At 39.0% G+C, this 22141-nt stretch overlaps 1 protein-coding gene and 1 pseudogene across 2 annotated transcripts; both read right to left on the reverse strand.

Moving 5' to 3' along the window:
• Positions 1-2036: 2036 nt before the first annotated feature.
• LOC308551282 (small ribosomal subunit protein eS4-like) lies at positions 2037-2964 on the reverse strand (annotated as a pseudogene). The gene is made up of 2 exons: positions 2699-2964; positions 2037-2562 (listed from the first exon to the last, which is right to left on the reverse strand). The product of its transcript is annotated as a small ribosomal subunit protein eS4-like (transcript).
• A 10794-nt stretch (positions 2965-13758) lies between these two features.
• HAPSTR2 (HUWE1 associated protein modifying stress responses 2) lies at positions 13759-14613 on the reverse strand (the record flags this gene model as incomplete). The annotated part of the gene is made up of 1 exon (XM_081125805.1): positions 13759-14613. One exon carries the CDS (start codon positions 14611-14613, stop codon positions 13759-13761), a length of 855 nt encoding a protein of 284 aa, XP_080981931.1.
• Positions 14614-22141: the final 7528 nt, after the last annotated feature.

Here is a 22141-nt window from a genome sequence, read left to right on the forward strand (position 1 = left end):
AAAGTGCAATCCATCCTGTGAAACTCCTTGAGTATGAAAAAGACTCTTATTATGAAAAAAGAAGAAAAAAACCTACTCAATTTGTAATTCTCCATTGATTTCAGAAGTTTCAGGTAAGAATACATTTCTGGAAATCCAAAACTGACCAATAGGAAAAAAATATTCTAGCTTATGTCAAATAATGACCTGCCCTGTGGAACTATGTATACTTGACTTCACTTCATAAATGTCCATCTCAGCTGTTGGGTGTAAGACTTTTTTTAATTTTTTTTTGGGGGGGGGAATAAAATTATATGCTAATCTCTCGAGTGGTGCTCACTTTTTGAACTAATGGAATAATTGTTTTATGATGTGAATAACCCCCTTTAATTTATCTATTGTTAGGTTGTTCATTAAATTTCTTAACAGAAAGCTAGCCATCATGTCCTTATCTCTCAGCATTTGAAGGACAAGAATTGGTGAATGCAGAAAAGGAGTAGGGGTAAGGTATGGACACTGGCCAGGAAGTGAAAAGACCTTGGTTGAATACAGCTCTACCACTTATTAGCCAAAGGACTGTAGCCAAGTCAGTATATCACTTTGGGCCTCAGTTTTCTTACCTGTAATAATGTCAGATAAAGAAACTGTGATAATAAACTGATGGGCAGAACAGATTCAATGACATGGAAGCATAGATGAGACTGATGAATGTCACAGGGATGGAGGACGGTGGGTGGGTGGAGGAAGAGAGAGTAACCAAAGAATTTATATGCATATATGCACAACCCAAGGACACGGACAATGGTGGGGAGAGGGACTGGGGAGGGGGATGGGATGGGGTGGAATGGTCATTGGGGAGAAAAAGGGACATCTGTAATATTTTAAACAAAAATAAAATTTAAAAATTAAAACAAAAAAGATGTCACCTCAAACCATCCATAAAAGATATGAGCAATAAAATTTTGTATAAAAATGCAAAAAAATAAAAAAACTGTGAGAATCAAATGTAATCGTCTGTGCAAAAACACTTAATCTATAAAATGCTCAACAAATAAAATTATTAATAATAATTAAATTCTCCATACTTCCCCTTCCAAAGCTGACAATGGAAATGATAATCAGTAGTTCCATAACCAGAAAGTCCCATATCAAAGAATATAATTTTAATCAAATAGACTGGTTGCAGCCCTGGCTTAGAAAGGAAAAGAATGCAGTCAGGTAACATCAGAAAAGTCACATTTAATTGGAGCTGACTTAGCCTCTGTAGAGTCTCTGACACTGACACAATGTGGGAACAAAAAATAGTTTCACTCCAGATTGACTGAGTGGGGAAAATGTGTGCAGAAAATCCCAGGTGAGCAGTGAACTTCAACTCCTTTAGGATCTACTTCAAGTTTGAGCCAATACAATATGTTGGGAGTAATTCATTAGACTGACTTGAAAATGCTGATCCTTTAAGGCCCATTTCAGTTACCTTTTCCATAACCACCCCTTGAATCCCTTCAACTGGAATTAATCTGCTCCTAGTCTGTGCCCCAAATACAAGTGGTATGCCTCTATATGGCACTCACCCTAATTTAGTTTATTTTAGAGTTTGTATGTGTATGTATTTGTGTGTGAGTATATGCACATTTATGTGTGCATATATGCTTCTGTACTGCCTCACTCGCAGAATATAATCTAATCCCCTGAGGTCAGGAATCATGTCTTGGTCATCATTACATATCCTTCACAGCATCTAGTATGTTGCCTTACACATAACAGTTGCTCAACAAGAACTGCTGACCATTAAAGGGAAAGAGAATCGTACTTTTACGGTTAAGGGAAATATTTTCTCTTTTCTGTGCCCTATCACTTCAAGCTTTAAGATGTTATGTTCCCCTCCTTATTGAATACTGTAATTTAGGGAACAAGTCCATGGAGTAACAGCTTACTGTAGGCATACTTTTGGAAAAATCAGTACATAGCATTAGAATCACAATCACTGTTGTTATTTTTTCTTGTTGTATTATCTTTAAGTACAAAGATTCTTCCAATCATTTCACCTAGAGATCACTTCACCCACTGCTCTGTGTGGCTGCCAGTCTCTTGTCTTTTTCTTCAGCAATGCTGAGGCAGATACCCATTCCACAGGGAAAGTGAATCCATGGTTTGTTGACTTTACCAATAACGAAAATGTTGGAGAACCAGATGGCAAAGCTGTTCCATTGGCATCTTTCACATGAACCACATCAAAAAAAAAACCACCAGGGTGTCTCTCTGTTGGTGATCACACTAATTCTCAGGTTAGCACCTCCAGTCACCATACACAGGTCACCAGTGTCAAATTTTATGAAATAAATAATTTTTCCAGACTCCAAATCAATTTTAATGATGTCATTCACCTTGATGAGGGGATCAGAGTAGTGAATGATTTGAGCATCATGAGTCACCAGATGAAGGATTCATTTTGCACCCACAAAGATCTGTCTCACTTTGCACAACTTGTACTTGGCCTCCTCAGATGTAATCTGATGAACAGTAAAGTGACTCTTGCTGTCATAGATCAGACAAAATTATCTCCAATTTTTTTTAAATTTTTGTCTTAATTGTTGAAAGTATTTCAGATGTTGCCTTTTTTTTCCCCATTGACCCCCTCCACCCCGCTCCCTCCCCACCCAGGCCTTCACCACACTATTGTCTATGTCCATAGGTTATGCATATAAGTTCTTGTCAATACTAATGACAGCCATAAAACCAGCAGTGTAGGTTATATCAGTTTGGACCTTGCCATCTATCTTAATAAACTGCTACATGTAGATCTTCTTAATCTCCTGTTAGGGCATACTTAAGCCTGTTCCTTAGGGAAATGATGAATGGGAAACATTCTCTTAGCTTGTGGGGACCAGTAGTAGGACAAGGAGCAAACACACTGGTCAGTTTATCCCGCATCCAATGTTTTTGTGCTACAACATGCTTCAGATGCTTCTTGGGATCACGAACCATGGCTGCACTAGGCACAGAGAGAGTCATAATCACTGTTCTTGAAGTAAAGTGGTCGATGATCTCAGATATTACAACAGGGATTCCCATTTTGGATGACCTGAGTATAGCAGTGTTGTTAAATCCTTTAAAAGAAATAAGTGTAGTTGAGTTATCATAAGCTTCCATCCCAATTGGAAGCGAGGTCCATCTAAGACAATGCTGTCCAATACAGGAGCCACTAGCCACATGTGCCTACTGAGCACATGAAATGTGCCAAGACCGAATTGAGATATAATGGAAATATCAAATGTACCATAGATTTAAAAAGCTTAGTACAAGATTTTAAAAATCCACCAAACCAGCATTGCAGGAAATGTTAAAGGGACTACTGTAATTAGAAGTAGAAATAGAAGAATTGCAAGAAATGTTAAAGGGACTGCTGTAATAATAAAAAGAAATAGAGAGAGAAACATAGGCATAAAGAATTAAAATGGCAATAAATAAGGACCTATCAATAATTACCTTCAGGACTTTAAGGGAGAGATGAACAGCAATACAGTCATAGTCGTGGACTTGAACACCCCACTGACTTCACTGGATAGATCTTCCAGACAAAAAGTCAACACAGAAGCAGTGACTCTAAATGGCACACTAGATCAGATGGATTTAATTGACATTTACAAAACATTTCACCCCAAAGCTGTAGAATATACATTCCTCTCAAGTGCACATGGGTCATTCTGAAAGATAGACCACATGTTAGGACACAAAACAAGGCTCTACAGGTTCAAGAAGATTGAAATCATATCAAGCATCTCAGATCACAAAGGCATGAAATTAGAAATCAACTACAGTAAAAACACTCAAAAACATTCAAACACATGCAGGTTGAATAACATGTTATTAAACAATGAATGGGTACAAATAAGATCAAAAAAGAAATCAAAAACTTCCTGGAAACAAGTGAAAATGAACACACAACAACCCAAAATCTATGGGACATAGCAAAAGCAGTCCTAAGAGGGAAGTTCATAGCACTACAGGCCTACCTCAAAAAGGAAGAAAAATTTTTAGTAAACTATGTAACCCTACAACTTAAAGAATTAGAAAGCTCCTGTGAAGCTGTCCGAACCAGGGCTTTTGTTTGCTGGGAGTTTTTTTTATTACTGCTTCGATTTTAGATTTCATCAGTTGTTATTAACCTATTCACATTTTCTGATTCTTCCTGATTCAGTTTTACATAATCTCACTCATATGTGGAATCTAAGAAACAAAATAGACTGAGGAACAAAACAGATCCAGAGACAGAAGCATGGAACAGACTGATGAATCTCAGTGGGAAGGCAGGGGTGGGGGAGTGGGTGGGGAGAGATTAACCAAAGAACTTAAATGCATCTATGCATAACCCATGGACACAGACAATAGTGTGGTGAAGGCTTGGGGGGGCAGATGTGGGATGGAGGGGATCAATGGGGAGAAAAAAGGGGGAGACATACTTTCAACAATAAAGATAAATTAAAAATAATAATAATATAAAAAATACCACATTAGTAATTTTTATATTGATTGCATATTAAAATGAAAATATTTTGGATATATTGGGTTAATTAAAATATATTACTAAAATTAATTCACCTTTTTCTTTTCCTAATGTGGCTTCTAGAAAATTTAGAATTACATATGGGGCTTATATTATATTTTCAACGGACAGTATTAAAATTGGAATTTCCCCTTGTTTTAAATACAGAAAAGAATCTATCATTAAAACTACCTAAATGCTAATAACTAGCATATCCACTATCTCTTCTTGAGTCAAACAGGACCCCTGAAACAAAAGGGCTATGACACTGTTAAAAGACCACATCTTCATCTTTAAAATATCTGAGTCACTATCTAAGCTACAAAGAGAAGTTCTGGATAAAGGACTTCCAAGCAGAGAAGAGAATTATAAAAATTTCAAGTTACAAGTAAGTAAAAAAAAAGGGGGGGGTCATTCTTGAAGTTCCTGAACAATAAAACCTCAACTTTGACCAACTTGTGTTGACATGATGCCATAAGAAACAAAAATAAACTCCAAATGCTTCGCATTAGGTAGCACAGTGCCTTCCATCCTACCAATGTTTGCTGAATTGAATTGAATTTGGAAGAGGTTGTCTAATTGGATTTGATCTCTTTTCAAACTGAAGTCAAAGAACCAGGGTATGTCCATACACACACTAAAGCTCTCCACTGAGTCTATTAACATGTATTGAGGATGGATACCATGCTGTCTTGGCCCTTTTTATAGCAACTACTGGATCTTTGCTAAAGCTCTAGTATCTACGGGGCAAAATTAGGTATGCACTTGAACTTCATTGTAATAAACACCTTATTATATCCATGTTTCACCTAAAGCAGGAGGACAGTATCATAACAGAGCCTCTGACTATTGCACACACCTATAGTAGTTAAATTTTATCATTCATGAAGATGTGGGTTCTATGTATAAGGCACATATATCATCTGACATTGGAGTATTAAAAAAAAGACTTTAAAGAATAGGAAGATCTCACTAATTAACTAGATGAGGGGGGAATCCTTTCACAATGTATATAATACATAAAATCATTTTACACTTTAAATATCTTACAATTGTATTCATCAATTATACTTCAATAAAAAAGAGAAATAAGTAGAAGCAATTTTAAGCAAAAGGAATGTAAACTTTTGAAAGAATAGCCCTATACAATTGCACATAATTCCACTTAAAACATGAAAAGCCAAAAATGATATCAACAGGTCTATTCAGTTAATTCAGTGAAATATAAAAAGAAAAACATGAAACACAGCCATTTGGCATTATGAAAACAGACTAAGCAGTTGACGGATCTATCTATTTTCAACAGTTTGTGTGGACATCCTGTATGCACACTTAGTCTGTGGCTATTGCCTTAAAAGAGATAAAAATCCAATCAGATATAGTAAAGTGGAGATGGTCACAGTGACCCAGCAACCTCTGTTCAAACTTTACCCATATTAGAACACTCTTACACTGGGTTATTTTGAATGAGACCCACATCCATTTATGTATCTTCCGAGTTTTCTTTATCACCTCCTATGCACCATTAAGCAGTTTTTGAAGAGACAAGCCATTATTACAATGTTGTCAAGATCCTGATAATTTTCTAGTTCAAATCCTTGTTCATGGTGTTTGCTAAGTACTTGTCCCCTGTGACAGCTTTCAGCCGAAGAGAACACACTGAATGCTGCATTCCAAACCATTCTGTCCTGCTGGGCTTCAAGTGAAATAAGCTCCTCAAACTCCATCATGTGAACTTTTCACAAGAAACAATCTCCCTCAGACAATTCCATTCAGAGGTATTATCCATGAAACTGGGACTCAGGGATGGGGTAACACACAGTCTTCCCCCTCTGGCCAGGGTCATGACCACCAAAGTTGTATTTAAGAGGCTCCCACATGGTTTGGCACATGATTTTCTTAATGATCTAACATTTCCCCAAACTTTCCCATAAGCTTCCAATATAGTATATTCACACTTAAACACAAAGTCAGGTATTAATGTCAAGAATGGCTGGGATTTCAAGAAGTAAGGTATGAGAAACCTGCAGCCAGGGTTTCTGTTAGGGGTAGGAGAGTAAATGTGAGACATACTATATAATAAATATGGTATATATGTGTTTTTTCAGCAGCATATTAGGAATCATAGACACACAAAGTATTATATGCAACTAAAAGGCTAGAGCAGCAAAAAAAGGGGGTGAGTAGGATGACAGAAGAAAAAAAAAGACAACAAAATAATTGAGAAAAGTTGAAGTAGATTTCTATTAAATGTCTTAAGGAATCCAAGATGGTAGCAGATTAGGTGGAAGTTACACTCACCTCCTCCCAGAAGCAAACTGGAATTACAACTAAAATACAGATCAATCAACCTGAATAATCACTGAAGACTAGCTGAACACAAGTCTTATAACCAAGGATTTACAGAAGATGCCACATCAAGAATGGTAGGAAGGGCAGAGACATAAAAAGGGCTGGCCCAACCTAGCTGGTTTGGCTCAGTGGTTAGAGTGCCATCTATGGACTGAAGAGTCTTGGGTTCAATTCTGATCAAGGGAACGTACCTCGGTTTCAGGCTCGATCCTGGGCCTCAGTTGGGGCCCATGTGGGAGACAACCAGTCGATGTGTCTCTCTCACATCCATGTTTCTCTCTCTGTCTCTTTCTCTCTCCCCCTCCCTCCCTTAAACTCTCTCAGAAAAGCAATGGAAAAAATATCTTCAAGTGAGGATTAACAACAACAATAAAAAAAGACACTAGAAAGAAAGAAAACTATAGGCCAATATCACTGATGAACATAGATGCAAAAATCCTCCACAAAATATTAGCAAACCAAATCAGCAATCCATTAAAAAGATCATACACCATGACCAAGTGGGATCTATTCTTGGGATGTAAGGTCAGTACAATATCTGCAAATCAATTAACGTAATACATCACATAAACAAAGTAAAGGACAAAAATCATATGATCATATCAATAGGTATATAGAAAGCATTTGACAAAATCCAGCACCCATTTATGATAAAAACTCTCAGCAAAGGGGGAATATAGGGAACATACTCAACATAATACAGGCCATATATGACAAATTCACAGCTAACATCATACTCAATGGGGAAAAAATAACAGTGTTGCCTGTAAGATCAAGAAAAAGATATGGATGTCCACTTTCACCACTCTTTTTCAACATAGTTCTGGCAGTCCTAGCCACAACAATCAGACAAGAAGAAATAATAGGAATCCAAATTGGAAAGGAAGCAGTGAAACTGTCATTATTTGCATATGACATGATCCTGTACATACAGAACCCTAAATTGTCCACTGAAAAACTACTAGGACTGATAAATGAATTCTGTAAAGTAACAGGATACAAAATTAATATTAAAAAATTGTTTGTATTTTTATACCTGAATAATGAATTATCAGAAAGGAAAACTAAGAAGGCAATCCCATTTACAATTGCATCCAAAAATAAATAAATAAATACTGAGGAGTAAGTTTAACCAAGGAGGTAAAAGAGCTGTACTCAAAAAATTATAAGATCCTGAAGAAAGAAATTGAAAAAGATACAAAGAAATGGAAGCATAGACTGTGCTCATGGAAAGGAAGAATTAACATTGTTTAAATGTCCATACAACCCAATGCAATTCCTTGCAAAATACCAATGGCATATTTCACAGAAGTAGAAAAAAATAATACAAAATTTATATGGAACCACAAAAGACCCCAGTTAGCTGCAGCAATCTTAAGTAAAAAGAAGAAAGTTGGAGGAATCTCGCTACCTGATATTAAGCAATACTACAAACCCATAGTAATTAAACATGCATAGTATTGTCATAAAAACAGACATATTGATGAAAGGAACAGAATAGAGAGGTCAGGAATAAGCCCATGCATATATGATCCATTAACATTTGACAAAAGAGGCAAGAACATACAATGAGCTAATGACATTCTATTCAATAAATGGTGTTGGAAAAATTGGACAGGCACATGCCAAAAAATGAAACTAGACCATCTTCTTACAACATATACAAGAATAAACTCAAAATTATTAAAGATTTAAATGTAAAACTCAAAACCACAAAACACATAGAAGAAAACATTTCTTCTTAATAATATATCTCCTCAGGCAAGGGAAACAAAAGAAAAAATAAACAAGTGGGACTACATCAAGCTAAAAATTTTTGCACGGCAAAGGAAACCATCAACAAAATGAAAAGATGACCCACTGAATGGGAGAACATATTCACCAATGATACATCTGATAAGGAGTTAATATCCACAATTTATAAAGAACTCATACAGCTCAACAACAACAACAACAAAAAACAATTAAAAAATGGGCAGTAGGCCTGAGTAGACACTTCCCCAAAGAGGACATAATGGATGACCAATAGACATATGAAATGACACTCAACGTCACTAATCATCAGAGAAATGTAAATTAAAATGACAATGAGTGCACCTGAAAGCTGTATAATTTTGTTAACCAGTGACACCCTAATAAATTCAATAAAAAGGAAAAACAATAAGTTATCACCTCACACTTGTCCAAATGTCTGTCATCAATAAATCAGCAAACAGCAAGTGTTGGTGAGAATGTGGAGATGGGAACCCTCATGCACTGTTGATGGGAACACAGACTGGTATAGCCACTGTGGAAAACAGTATGGAGTTTCCTCAAAAAATTAAAAATGGATCCCTAGCCAGGTGGTTCAGTTGGTTGAAGTGTCGTCCCATATACCAAAAAGGTTGCGGGTTTGATTCCCTGTCAGGGCACATACCTAGGTTTCAGATTCGATCTACAGTTGGGGCACATGTGGGAGGCAACCAATCGATGTTTCTCTCTCACATCAGTGTTTCTCTCTCCTCTCTCTCTCTCTCTCTCTCTCTCTCTCTCTCTCTCTCTCTCTCTCTCTCTCTCCCCTCCCTCCCTTCACCTCTCTCTTCATTCCTCTCTCTCTCAAATCAATAAACATATCCTTGGGTGAGGGTAAAAAAATGAAAAATGGAACTATCATATTACCCAGCATTTCTACTTCTGGGTATATATCTGAAGAAACCTAAAACACTAATTGGAAAAAACATATGCACCCCTATGTTCATTGCAGCATTATTTACAATATCCAAACTATGGAAACAACCCAAGTGCCCATCAATAGATGAGTAGATATAAAAGGGGAGGTACAAAATATATCAGTCAGAGAAAGAAAAATAGCATATGATTTCACTTATATGTGAAATCTAAAGACCAATATAAATGAACAAACAAAACAGAAACAGACTCAAAGATACAGAAAGCAGACTGATGGTTGTCAGAGGGGACTGGGATTGGAGGATTGGGTGAAAAAGGTGAAGGAATTGAGACATGCAGATGGGTAGCTACAAAATATTCATGGGGATGTAAAGTACAGCATAGGGAATATAGTCAATAATAGTGTAATAACTATGTATGATGCCAGATGGGTACTAGGAATATCAGGGAAAGCACTCTGTAAAGAGTTTGTCTAATCACTATGCTGTACAACTGAAACTAATACAAAATAGTATTGAATGTGAAAAAATAAATAAATAACTAGCCCTGTAAGAGATTCTGCAGCTGGATTGGAGGCTTTCTCAGCCTTCAAGAAGCAGTGCAAGAAACCCCATGGTCTGGGAGAACGTATTTGCCAAGGATGCATCTGATAAGGGGCTAATTTCCAAAGTGTACAAAGAACTCATACAACTCAACAGGAGGAATACAAACAATCCAATTAAAAAATGGGCAAAGGACCTGAATAGACACTTCTCCAAAGAGGACATACAGATGGCCAAGAGACATATGAAAAAATGCTCAACGTTGCTAATCATGAGAGAGATGCAAATTAAAACCACAATGAGGTATCACTTCACACCTGTCAGAATGGCTCCAACAACAAATCAACAAATGACATGTGCTGGTGAGGATGTGAAGAAAGGGGAACCCTAGTACACTGCTGGTGGGAATGCAGACTGGTGCAGCCACTATGGAAAACAGTATGGAGGTTCCTCAGATAATTAAAAATGGAGCTGCCTTTTGACCCAGTGATTCCACTTCTAGGAATATATCCTAGGAATCCTGAAACACTCATCAGAAAGAATATATGCACCCCTATGTTCATAGCAGCGCAATTTACAATAGCTAAGATCTGGAAACAGCCCAAGTGCCCATCAGTAGATGAGTGGATAAAAAAGCTGTGAGACATACACAACATGGAATACTATGCAGCTGTAAAAAAGGATCTCGTACCCTTTGGGACAGTATGGAGGGACCTGGAGAATATTATGCTAAGTAAAATAAGCCAGGCAGAGAAAGACAAACATCACATGATCTCACTTATATGTGGAATCTATAGAACTTAATAAACTGATGAACAGAATAGATCCAGGGACATAGAAGCATGGAACAGACTGACGAATCTCAGAGAGGAGGTGTGTGGGGAGGGAGATTAACCAAAGAATTTATATGCATAATCCATGGACACAGACAGTAGTGTGGTGGAGGTCTGTGGCCAGGAGTGGGCATGGGGTGGAAGGAGTCAGTGGGGAAAAAAGGGGACATCTGTAATATTTTGATTAAAAAAAAAAAAAAAAAAAAGGCAGTACAAAACACACAACTGGCGGTGCTTCCTACCTGGTCTGTTTTGAGGTGTGGGACGGTGTGAGTGAGCAAAGGCTTTCCAGAGAAAGCTCTGTTGAGGTCAACATCTCCACAACGCTGGCTAATCAAATACCAACGTCCCCAGAAAAGGGCATCCTGCAGGGATAGCCCATGCTATCTCTGCTCCAGTGTCTCACTGCTGGACAACAAGGGATCCTACCAGACCAGTCTTCCTAAAGCACAGATTGGGTGGTGTCACCCCAGTCTCAGGACAGAATCTAAAATAATGGGCCAGGCATTTGAACCCTCTATACTTTCTCCCCTGCCTTTCCTATCTCCCCTGCCCAGCTCCTGTGATCCTCTGAACTCACGTTACCAATTCCATCCTTCTCAAACTTTGTTAGATATCTTTTCTCTGCTGATATGCCATGTGCTCTACCTTCCTACTAATTTTTCTAGGCACAGTTAAAATGCCACCTCCTTCAAGAGGGTTTCTATCATCTGAATTCTTCTGCATAGCACTTTTCATACAATCAAAAGTGCTTTCTTGACTATATTAATTTTTCTTCCGAGCCAGGATGTGCTCTTTGAGGATAAGTTTTGCTTCTATTGTTTTTTTACATCCCTTCTCAGTGCCTAGCACACACACAAAAAGTAGCTATTTGTGGAATGCCTCAATTGCAAGTTTTTATTCCACCAGGGAATTCACCTTTTTTTTTTTTTTTTTTTTTTTTGCTGTATTATCGTAACACATTGGTCAATTATAAATGTACTCCACAGTGACATTAATGAAACTGAAACAACTCTGTGATACGAACCTAAAGGCAAGGTATTACTCATCTATCTATGTTATGTGCTAGTTTGGGGAGAGTAAAGGGAAATTTGGGTGTTTTAACTACCCCTACCTCTTCCATAACCTCACTCCCACCTCCTCCATCTCCACCCCACCCTCTCTACCTCTTTCATCACATCCACTCCACCTTACCCCTATTCAGAACCAATTTAGACTTTTATGTGTCCCTAGGACTTTCACTTACAAATCCTTTCCATTTTTACCCCTCTCCCATATTCTTTCATACAAGAAGAGTTAGACCTTTCATTACTCAGGTTGCAAGATGCATCCTCGAGCAGTTTCGGGAACTCCGAGGCTACCCTAATATCTAGAGTGATGATCCTGTGTTCCTATGAGCTAAATACGCTTACAATTAATACAACAGCTGGGTTATTTAGACAAGTTTCAACTATATAACAGTAGTTTCTTGTTCAAACACAGAGATTCTACATTCTGCTTTTTAAGTTTATTTTCCTCTTTTTTCTAAAATCTAATGGATTTTAATGTTCTACTGATTTTTATTTCTAGGGAAGGGAGAACATTTATTGAGTACCTTTAGTTGCCAAACATTGTGCTAGATACTTGAAATATGAACTTCATCTTATCTTCATAATGATATTAGGAGACCCAGAGTTCCATTTTACAGAGAGAAAACTGAGGTCAATAGATATTATAGATATTAAGTGGTCCTGATGGTGTGGCTCTGTTGGTTGGGCATCGTCCTGTGCACAGAAGGGTTGCAGGGAATCCAGTCAGGGCACATGCCCAGATTAGGAGCTCAATCTCTGGTAGGAGGCATGCAGGAGGCAGCCGATCCATGTTTAACTCTCACATCAATGTTGCTCTCCCTCTCTCCCCTCCTCCCTCTCTAAAAAAAAAACCAAAAAAATAGATATTAAGTGATTTATCCAAAATTATGCAGTGAATTTGTTGGTCCTTTTAATAAAAGCTCATGCTTTTTTAGTTTTATCACACTATATCCTCAAGTAAACCCCAGTTCATTCTAAGAAAAAGGAGCAAGCACCCCAGGGCCACCTAGAATGCCACCATCATTGACCCCAGGATTGGCTTATTTTTCTAAAAAAAAGGATTGAATTGGCTCACTATCAAGTATTACCTTCCCAATCATCATAGTACTGCTTTACACCATCACATAACCACCAGTGTAATAACTCTTTTTTAAAATTTTGTCCTAAATTTTTGAGGGTACCTAAAAACACACCTCACAGTCTAATTGGTGTTACTTGCCCAATTTCTTTCTAGAAATTAGGTGTATGGTACAGTGGAGCAAAAATGGAAGACTCCCGATTTCATGAAGACGTACAGTTTTACATTTTGATAAAATGCAATTGAACTGGCCAAAATGCTTAAGGCAAACAACTAAATAACAATAAAGGATAAAAGTATCCTGTAACCAAGTAAACACCTGTTAGTCCTTCTCCTTTAAGGCTTTTAAATAAGGTCACATTTATTCATTCAACAAACATTTATTGAGCACCAACAAGGCCCTAGGTGCTAAGGAACATAACAGAGAACAAGATAAAGCAGGCTCTAACCCTGATTGGACACTGCTGCTTTGTACAATCTTGCTAACTAGTTGTTCTCTGAAAGCATTATATTTTTTGTGAAAGAGTCATATGAGACCTCTTCTGGAATACTGTTAAAGTTTCTTTAGAACAAAGTTGATAGAAACCTTTTTTTTTTTTTTTTTTTTTTTTAACTTAGAGAAAATCCTTTCAATAAGTGCATTGAAAGTCAAGTTAGCTTTCAGGCAATATGGCGGCCGGTGACCTAACGGCAGTTAGACCAGTCGGTTGCGCTTGTGGGTTGGGGAACTTGAGCTGCCATCACTACACTGGCCCGAGGGGCGTTTGCGGGTCCCCCCACTGGCGAGGTAGGGGACCAGATCTTCCGAGACGCTGGAGTTCACGTCGTCCTCGAAGACGCTACTTTTTTGGAGACCATCACTGGTGACAGTGCTCGAGATGCCACTGGCCTGAGGCGGGGTGCTGGGTGGGCCCGACTGCACGCTGATGCTCGCCATGGCGCCACTGAGGCCGTGCAGGGCGATGGCGTCGTGGAAGGGCTGCAAGTCAACGTCCACTGACGAGCTGGCTTCAGTGGCCGACCTGGCTGTTTGGGGTGGCGGAGGATCAGGGGGCTTGGGGGGCACCTTGCCACACAGGAAGCTGATGAGGTCTTCGCGGAGAATAGTGCTTCGGCCCTTCTTCGCCCAATCCAGCACATCCTTGATGCGCCGCTGGTTGCCAACCTTAACGCCCAGGTCGAAACTTCGCTGGTGGGCACTGCCGCTCTCTTTGTAGAGGCTGGTCAGAGCCATGGCCGCGCTCTGGAAGGGGTCCCACATGGACAGTTCTGACTGCGGGCACCCTGAACCCTTGTACAGCTGGGCCACGGACGTGGCGGAGATCTGGAAGAGGTGCCACAGCTTCTGCTGCTCGCTCCTGGGCCCCGCCACCTCCTCCTCATCCTCGCCCTCATCCTCGTCCTGACCCTCGTCCTCGTGAGCCTCCTCGCCCGGCTGCTCAGGAGACAGCCGCTCCTCCTCCCCGGCCGCGCCCAGGCACTGGCGCTCCCAGTTCGGGAACCACTGCCCCTCTACCTCGGCTTCGTCCGCCTTCAGCCGCTCCTCCATCTCCTCCTTCGCCGCCCGCCGCCTCCGCCGCCTACTTCTGCTCTAGCACCTTCACTTCTCTGCCCGCTCCGCCTGCTCAGCCCGCTCCGCCCGCTCCCAGGGCCCCGCCTCCTGCTGGGAGCGGCCCCGCCCCTTCAGAGGACGCCCCCTGCCAGCGCGGGACGGACGCGGGAGCAGGGGCAGGAGCAGGCGGAAGAGCCCGAGACCAACTGTTGTGCGTGCACAGCCGGCGCTTCGGGTGCCGCCCCGCCCCGCCCCCTGCGAACTGAACTCTGCGGCCGCCCCCCGGGTCCCCCTCCACGGGGCCCGCGCTCGGCTCCTAGGGTCCCCCCCCAATGGGCCGTGGCCTCGCCGAAGCCTCTGCTGTTGCTACCGCCACAACCTCGGTGGCTCCCGCCACCCCCTCCCCGCCCGCAGCTCGCAGCTCGCAGCTCGGCCCCAGCTGCTGCACTGGGAACTCTGAGGGGGCCCGGCTGGAGCACTGGCCTCCACGCGGCGCCTGCCTACCGCTTGGCCCCCTTTTCACACATTTTTGAGATTTGTTGGCTTCATCCAATGAGCTGATCAAATTTTACATCCTATTTTGCCAGAGAGGATTATGGGGCAACTTCGCGGTTTCGATCACAGCCAGCGCGCCGATTGGGGAAGTCAGGGGTGGGTGGGGAGGACAGTGGAAGGAGCGCGGCCCGGATAGGCAGGCGTCGGAGTCCCGGCAATGCCCTCCACACAGCAGGCATCCAGGAAAAGTGTTTTCTGTGCATCGAAGCAGCAGTTTCTAGAGCAAAAAGAAAAAATCACCTCAAGCAACCCCTCCCTCCAGTCCCCCAACGCACCCCCCCTCCCGCCTGCTCCTTGGATCTCAGTTTCCCCAAATGCCCAGTGAGGTTGTTGGATTAGATCTCTGAAAAGCACTTCCAGTCGTGATATAGAACTTTCCTGCTGTCTCAGCAAAGCACCTCTTCCAGGCAAGTTGCACACTTATCAATTTCTAAGAGTCGCGCTCAGAAATGGTATTGATTTTTTTCCTACAATATTTTTGCAAGGTTTTTTGTCATTAAAAGAATGGGTTAGGAGTTTTCTGTGTTGTCTACTTTCAACTATTGAAAACTCCAAAATGAAGAAAAAGGGGAAAGAAAATAGGAAAATGAAATCCCAAACACAGAATTTTCTGCTCTAGTGTAAAATTCAGTATTTTTAGGAAAGAAAAATAACTTACCTAATTTCCTTCCACCACCCTTAAAATTCTAGCTAAACATCATAATAATACCAAAATTAAGCTAAAACAGCATGTGATACTAAAGTATTTTTCCTTGAGTTCAATAACAAACTGTGTTAAGAGAAGAAGAATTATCACTGAGCTAAGAATAACTTCAAAAATGGGAGGAAGTCACATGAAATGATTTTTAATTTAGGAAAAAAGTTATGTTTTCACAATTTTTGTTGTAGAATATTTGCTAAGTCTCCAGAAACCCTTACAATTTAGATAACAAGAAGCTAAACCTTCTAGCAAAATGTTTGTTTAATAATTCCCAAGTGTGAAAATTAGTACCTAAAATAAAATGATCTAAACATTAACCTTTACCATCTTCCCTAAAAGAAATACATGTTTCTAAGTTAAATATAAAAGACGAGAAGAAGAAGAAGAGGAGGAGGAGGAGGAAGAAGGGATTGTGCCCTTTCTCTGCAAACTGGGCTTTTTTCACGATTCATTAAACCCTTTTTCCATATGTGTAATTGGACTCTTCTCATTTACATAAAGGAGGGATGAGGCAAAAGACCTAAGATCAACCCAAAAGGAAAAATAACTTTTTCATTCTCCTATGTTAAAAAAATTATAGAAGAAAACTCCAAGAAGGCAGAGCTCCCTACCCCCCCACACACACCCACATATCCCAGCCCTGAAATAGTTCATGGCCAAGGAGTTATCGGGTTTGCCAGAGCCTTGAGAATTGCCCTGCACATAGTACCTCACAGTTATTATCAGAAAATCATGTTTTTATTTTATCTTCTCTATGTAAAAACTTGGCCTGAAATAACTGAATAGGACACCATATCCTATTTTCTCCCCTCAGTTTTGATTTGGGTTAAAAACCAAGAAGAAAGACTGCACTGTCTTTGAAAGAGCACAACTTTCTGCTTAGGCTTGAGTTGTCTGGCTGCTATCCTCCATTCAGCTGGTTTCAGCACCTGATTAATTAGTTAATTAGTACTTAGAGCTGACTAGCCCCGGTCTGCAATTTTCATGCCCTGCATGGTGAAATGCTGAATCTAACATTGAAATTTCTGTCGCACACCCTAATTATTATCACCCCACTACTTTTAAAACCATTGCACCAAATTATTATAATAGACAGAGCCAAACAACTATGTGGGAATATGTTATTTCTGAGAAATAATGGTAGACTTAATCAATATTTTTCACTGTTGCCCTTAACACATTTAAATAAAATAATTGAAGGGGAAAAAATTCTAATTTAATTAGCCTCCAACTTCTACTATAGAGAAAATTTTTTTATATGGGAGACACATTAGAAAAATCACACCAAAAATTTTTAATGTTTTATCAGTTCCACAGATGGCAAAGAATGTTTACAAGATAACTTAACTGGGAGTAATACTGTTCCTCTATGTCTAAAATGTTGGGAATAAAACATAATAGAAACAAAAAAAAAATCATTTTAACTAGCTGTAAGGAAATGATGCTGTATGTGTTTTGAGTAGGGGACTTTTGATGTTTAAAAATAGTGACATGGTTTAGGAATGAGTTTTCTTTGAAAAAAAATTTTCCTTGGCTGCTGCACCATTCTTCCATAAATTTATATCCTGGCAAAGGTTAGATATATATCAACTAGGGAAAATAGATTTAGAAAATAATTTATGACACAAACCTAGAGGAGTTTAATTTTTGGCATTTCTCAATGTACCGTTACCAAAAAGGGCCCCAATGTGTCAATGATTTTCAATATTATTGATAGCTATTTTCACCTGAAACAATCCTTATATGCCAGTAGTGGGTTGCCAGTGATTGTAAGAGCTAAATGGTACACAAAACCGGATACACAACCACACAGATCAGTAAATGGGTAGGACTGAAAGCAAAAGTAAACACCAACCTTAGGAAATGAAAGAAGTTAAAAGATAAGTGTTAAGGACCTTATTCATTTTGGAGAATAAAACAAGATTTAGTAGCTTTCCACTTAATTTAAATGAAAAGAATCACTACCTTACATATTGCAGTGATAATGTAATGGGGAAAGAAAACAAAAAAGTCTTTGTACAAGTGACATCTCCTATAGTTGTTGTGAAGAAACTTTTCCCCTTGGTATCTGCTAACAAATTCTAATTAATGCTGCACATTCCTTTACTGAAATCATTTAATGCGTAACAAGGGGGGTAAAAAGAAATGCTGAATGCTGGTGATTGCCCTGTTAGAATTATGGTAGTGAAAGCCTGGGGCCCCAAACTTACTGTCTATTAAAGCCAAGCTTTGAAAAAGAAATGCAACCTACAAAAGCTGTCAATCTCCCTTGCCCCTAAAGCCTGGGTTCACATGGATTCAAGTGACAGCCCTCCTCCCCCATGCACAATACATCAATCTGTCTCTCCCACAAGCACCCACAGCCCATTGTGCTGGCCGCAGGTGCCTATTATGGCACCCATGGCTGCCTCCCACAGCTCCGCCCCTGAGAAACAGGAACTGCAGACAATGGAGCCCTGTGGGAAGACAGAGGTTGGTGTTGGGAGGGATAGCAGACAGATGGTAAAGGGTATAGGGTAGTAAGGTAGTTTCAAAACAAATGTCAAACATTCAAAATTATTGCTTTCATATGTCTCCCCTTTTGAATTGCCCTTGCTTCAATCACCATCTGCCATAATCATAAAAACACTTACCTGTTATGATGAATATTTGGTCCCCTTTTAGGGTGGTGATAGAGGGGATGACCTTCAGTCCTCTACTCCTATTTAACCTCTAGGCTTCTCAAGGTCAGAAACTGAGCAGTTTTAGTTAAGTGACACCAAGAGACTACATAAGAGAAAGAAATAATATTTCTAATTTTTTTGCAAAATTTGTTATTTCCCTTTGAGCTTAGTTTTGGGCTTCTTAAAGGGCAAGACTAATAAAATCTAATTAGTTTAGGTAACATATTTGTGAAATCAAAGTACTATAAGATTTCTTACAAATGTCTAATCAGACAGGTGGAAATTTTTTTCTGGTAAGATGTCACAAGGGAGATGAGGTAAATTTAAAGATAAATGTAATGAAGGTTTCTGACTCAGGTCTTTCCCTATTTCCAAACATGTCAACAAAATAAGTAAAATTGTAAAAAATAATTACTGAATACTATTCACATTGATTACCATTATCAGGAAAAAAGTACACTTTAAACGTCATAAAAGTTTGCTTGTATATGATGTTTTTAATCTTCTGAGCTACAGACTAATTAAGAAGCAATAAATGGAAGAATTAAGATGTACACCAAAAAAAAAACATATATTAGTTCAAGTAATATAATTTAATTGCTTTTGCCCTTACTTTATCATCTCAATATACCATCTTATTCCTGTTTCCAAGATAATTTGTCATAAATTAAAACCAAGCTAACAATAACTTCATCACTAGTACTACTACCTGTCTCAAACAAAAATGACCAAGACAAATCTGGTACAAAAATCTGTAAATCATGATCAAGAGGATTGGTGACTTGTTAAGAAGAGGGTATCCCCAAAATAATGCCAGGGACTAAAACCAGCCAGTTTTCCTGAAGCAAATAAGAAGGTCTTGGTTTGCTGTCAAAAACTACAAACTAGGCTTTAACTAGGGACTGTCAAGGATCCAAGTTAGCTCGGGGCCAAGGAGAACTTAATTAGCAGAGTTGGTTTGGTTTTTGAAATTACACAAGAAAAACAACCCAAAACAGTATGAAAGCGTACAGTAGTGTAATGTAGCACAAAATTTACTTTTCTGTTATGTATGTGTGTAGTGATTTTGCAAATTTCATTAACAACATAAATTTTGATTTTAAACATTTTTGTGCCCATTACTAGGGCATGTTTCTTTTGTTTTCTTCGTATGTGTCCTTTCTGGGATTTTAAAGTATTTATTACTAAACACAAATATGCAAGCCCCCTCCTTTTTATATAAATAGTAGCATACTGCATACAATGTATTTTTTACCTGAGAGATTTTGGAGATCACTCCACATTAGAACATTAAGAGCAACTAGGGAGGGCATGCTTCTTAAATATGAATAGTTTTGAGTCATATTTGGTATCTGTAAAATTAAGACTCTAGTTCAACAATGGGAAAATATGTAATTCAAATACTTGGCTACCAAAGTGATCGAGCCATTTGTAGGTTACTCTTATGTCTCCTAACCACGATTGAATTAGGCATTCCATTTCTAATACTCAGAAACTAGTATATCTAACTTCAATGATCCATGTAAATGGGAGCCAGCACGAACAATGGTGTGGAGAGGGACTGGGGGGGTGGGCACGGGGTGGAATGGGTCATTGGGGAGAAAAAGGGACATCTGTAATATTTTAAACAATAATAAACAAAACAAACAAACAAAAAAGAAAACATAAATGGGAGCCAGAGAAAATGCAGAAGAGAAATTCATAGATAACCCACAAATACAACCTTTTTAGAGATGCTAACATGGGAAAACTTTTAAGGTACTTATTGGTAGACTCTGTGAATTGTTTCTGTAGTATCCAAAATATTCAGAATTCAACAGATATTGCTAAGGCTTCCCACTTGACCCACAGTTCGTTATTCAGACTTCTGGTATCTCACAAAAATGACCTTGCTTAATTGATTTAACTGATTAAAAGATGCCAAGTTTTCGCTGTAAAATTGTTGACAATACAGTCCTTTCGCCTCTCCTCCCATACCAAGTCCTTTCACTTTTAGATCTTTCCCATGGGGCTCTTGAATCTATCCATTCTAAAATTAACATGGTTTGTTGATTAAAATCTAAGATTTTATTGTCAGACAAACCTGGGTTCTAATTCTGCCTCTGGAATTGGAAAGTGCTGTGATGTAATTTCCCTGATACTTGAGGTTTCTCTAAAATGGGGGTAATAGCCCGGCCGGGTGTGGCTCAGAGGTTGAGCATCGACCTAGGATCCAGATCAGGGTTCGATTCCCTGTCAGGGCACATGCCCACACATGCCCAGGTTGTGGGCTCCATCCCCAGTCGGGGGCGTGCAAGAGGCAGCCGATCAATGACTCTCTCATCATTGATGTTTCTATCTCTCCCTGTCCTTTCCTCTCTCTAAAATCAATAAAGATATATTTTAATAAAAAATAAATAAAATGAGGGTAATAATAGAACCTACCTCATAGGTTTGTTGTAAAGATTAAATGAGACCATGCATTCACTCTTAAAACAATGCCTAGAACTTAGTAAATCCTCAAAAGAGAGTACCTATTATTGTAATTAACAATAATAATATCAATTATACTACTATAAGGATTAGCTAGATGTGTTCTCAAATCTAACTGATCAGCAAAATCCCAGGTTTTTGTGTGAACTTTAATCTTCATTTCTCTGGGATAAGTGGCCAGCAGTACAATTAATGGGATGTATAGTGCTTGTGTGTTTTGTTTTTAAAAGAAACTGCCAAACTCTTTTTCCAGAGTGGCTGTACCATTTTACATTTCCACCAGCAATGTATGAATGATACAGTTTCACCATATCTTCATCAGCATTTGTTATTCTCACTCATTTTAGCTCTTTTGGTAGATGCATAGTGATATCTCATCATGGTTTTAATTTGCATTTCCCTAATAACTAATAATATTGAGCATATTTTCATATGCCTATTTGTCATCTACATATTCTCTTTGGTGAAATGTTTCTTTGTGTCTTTTGCATTTTGGTTTTATTTTTAATACATTTTTATTAATTTGAGAGAGAGAGGATGGGAGAGGAGAGGGGGAGGGGGAGAGAAATATCAATCGGCCAACCTGGGCATGTGCCTTGACTTGGAATTGAACTGGCAACCTCCTGGTGCATGGAACAACACTCAACCAACTGAGCCACACCGGCCAGGGCCGTTTTTTTTTAAAAAAAAAATCAAGCTATAGATAAAGCATACTGAGGATTTAATTCGAGTTCTAAAACAAATTTTATTTTACTTTAATTTAATTTTGTTTTGTTTAACACTTCAAAAGCACTGGCTATGTACCAAATACTATTTTAAGTCCTTTGAAATACTTATTTCAATTTAAGTGAAATATCTTTCAGCAGCTGTTATCATCTGCATTTGACAGTTGAGGAAACTGAGGGCACAGAGACATTCAATAATTTACCTAAGATTACATAGATAACAAGTGGTGAAGCTGTGATTTGAACCTAGGCTGTATTTCTTATAAGCTTAACAATGTACACATAATATTAGAGCTGACAAACATCAGAAACAAAGGGAAGGGGGAGAGAGTGTAGAAAAGTATCTCTGAAATGAGTGTCAATAAGTACTGTCTGAAATTAGTGGATCCAGAAATAGATATTAAAGTATA

Source organism: Miniopterus schreibersii (genome assembly GCF_964146895.1).
Source record: "Miniopterus schreibersii genome assembly, chromosome: X".
NCBI lineage: Eukaryota > Metazoa > Chordata > Mammalia > Chiroptera > Miniopteridae > Miniopterus > Miniopterus schreibersii.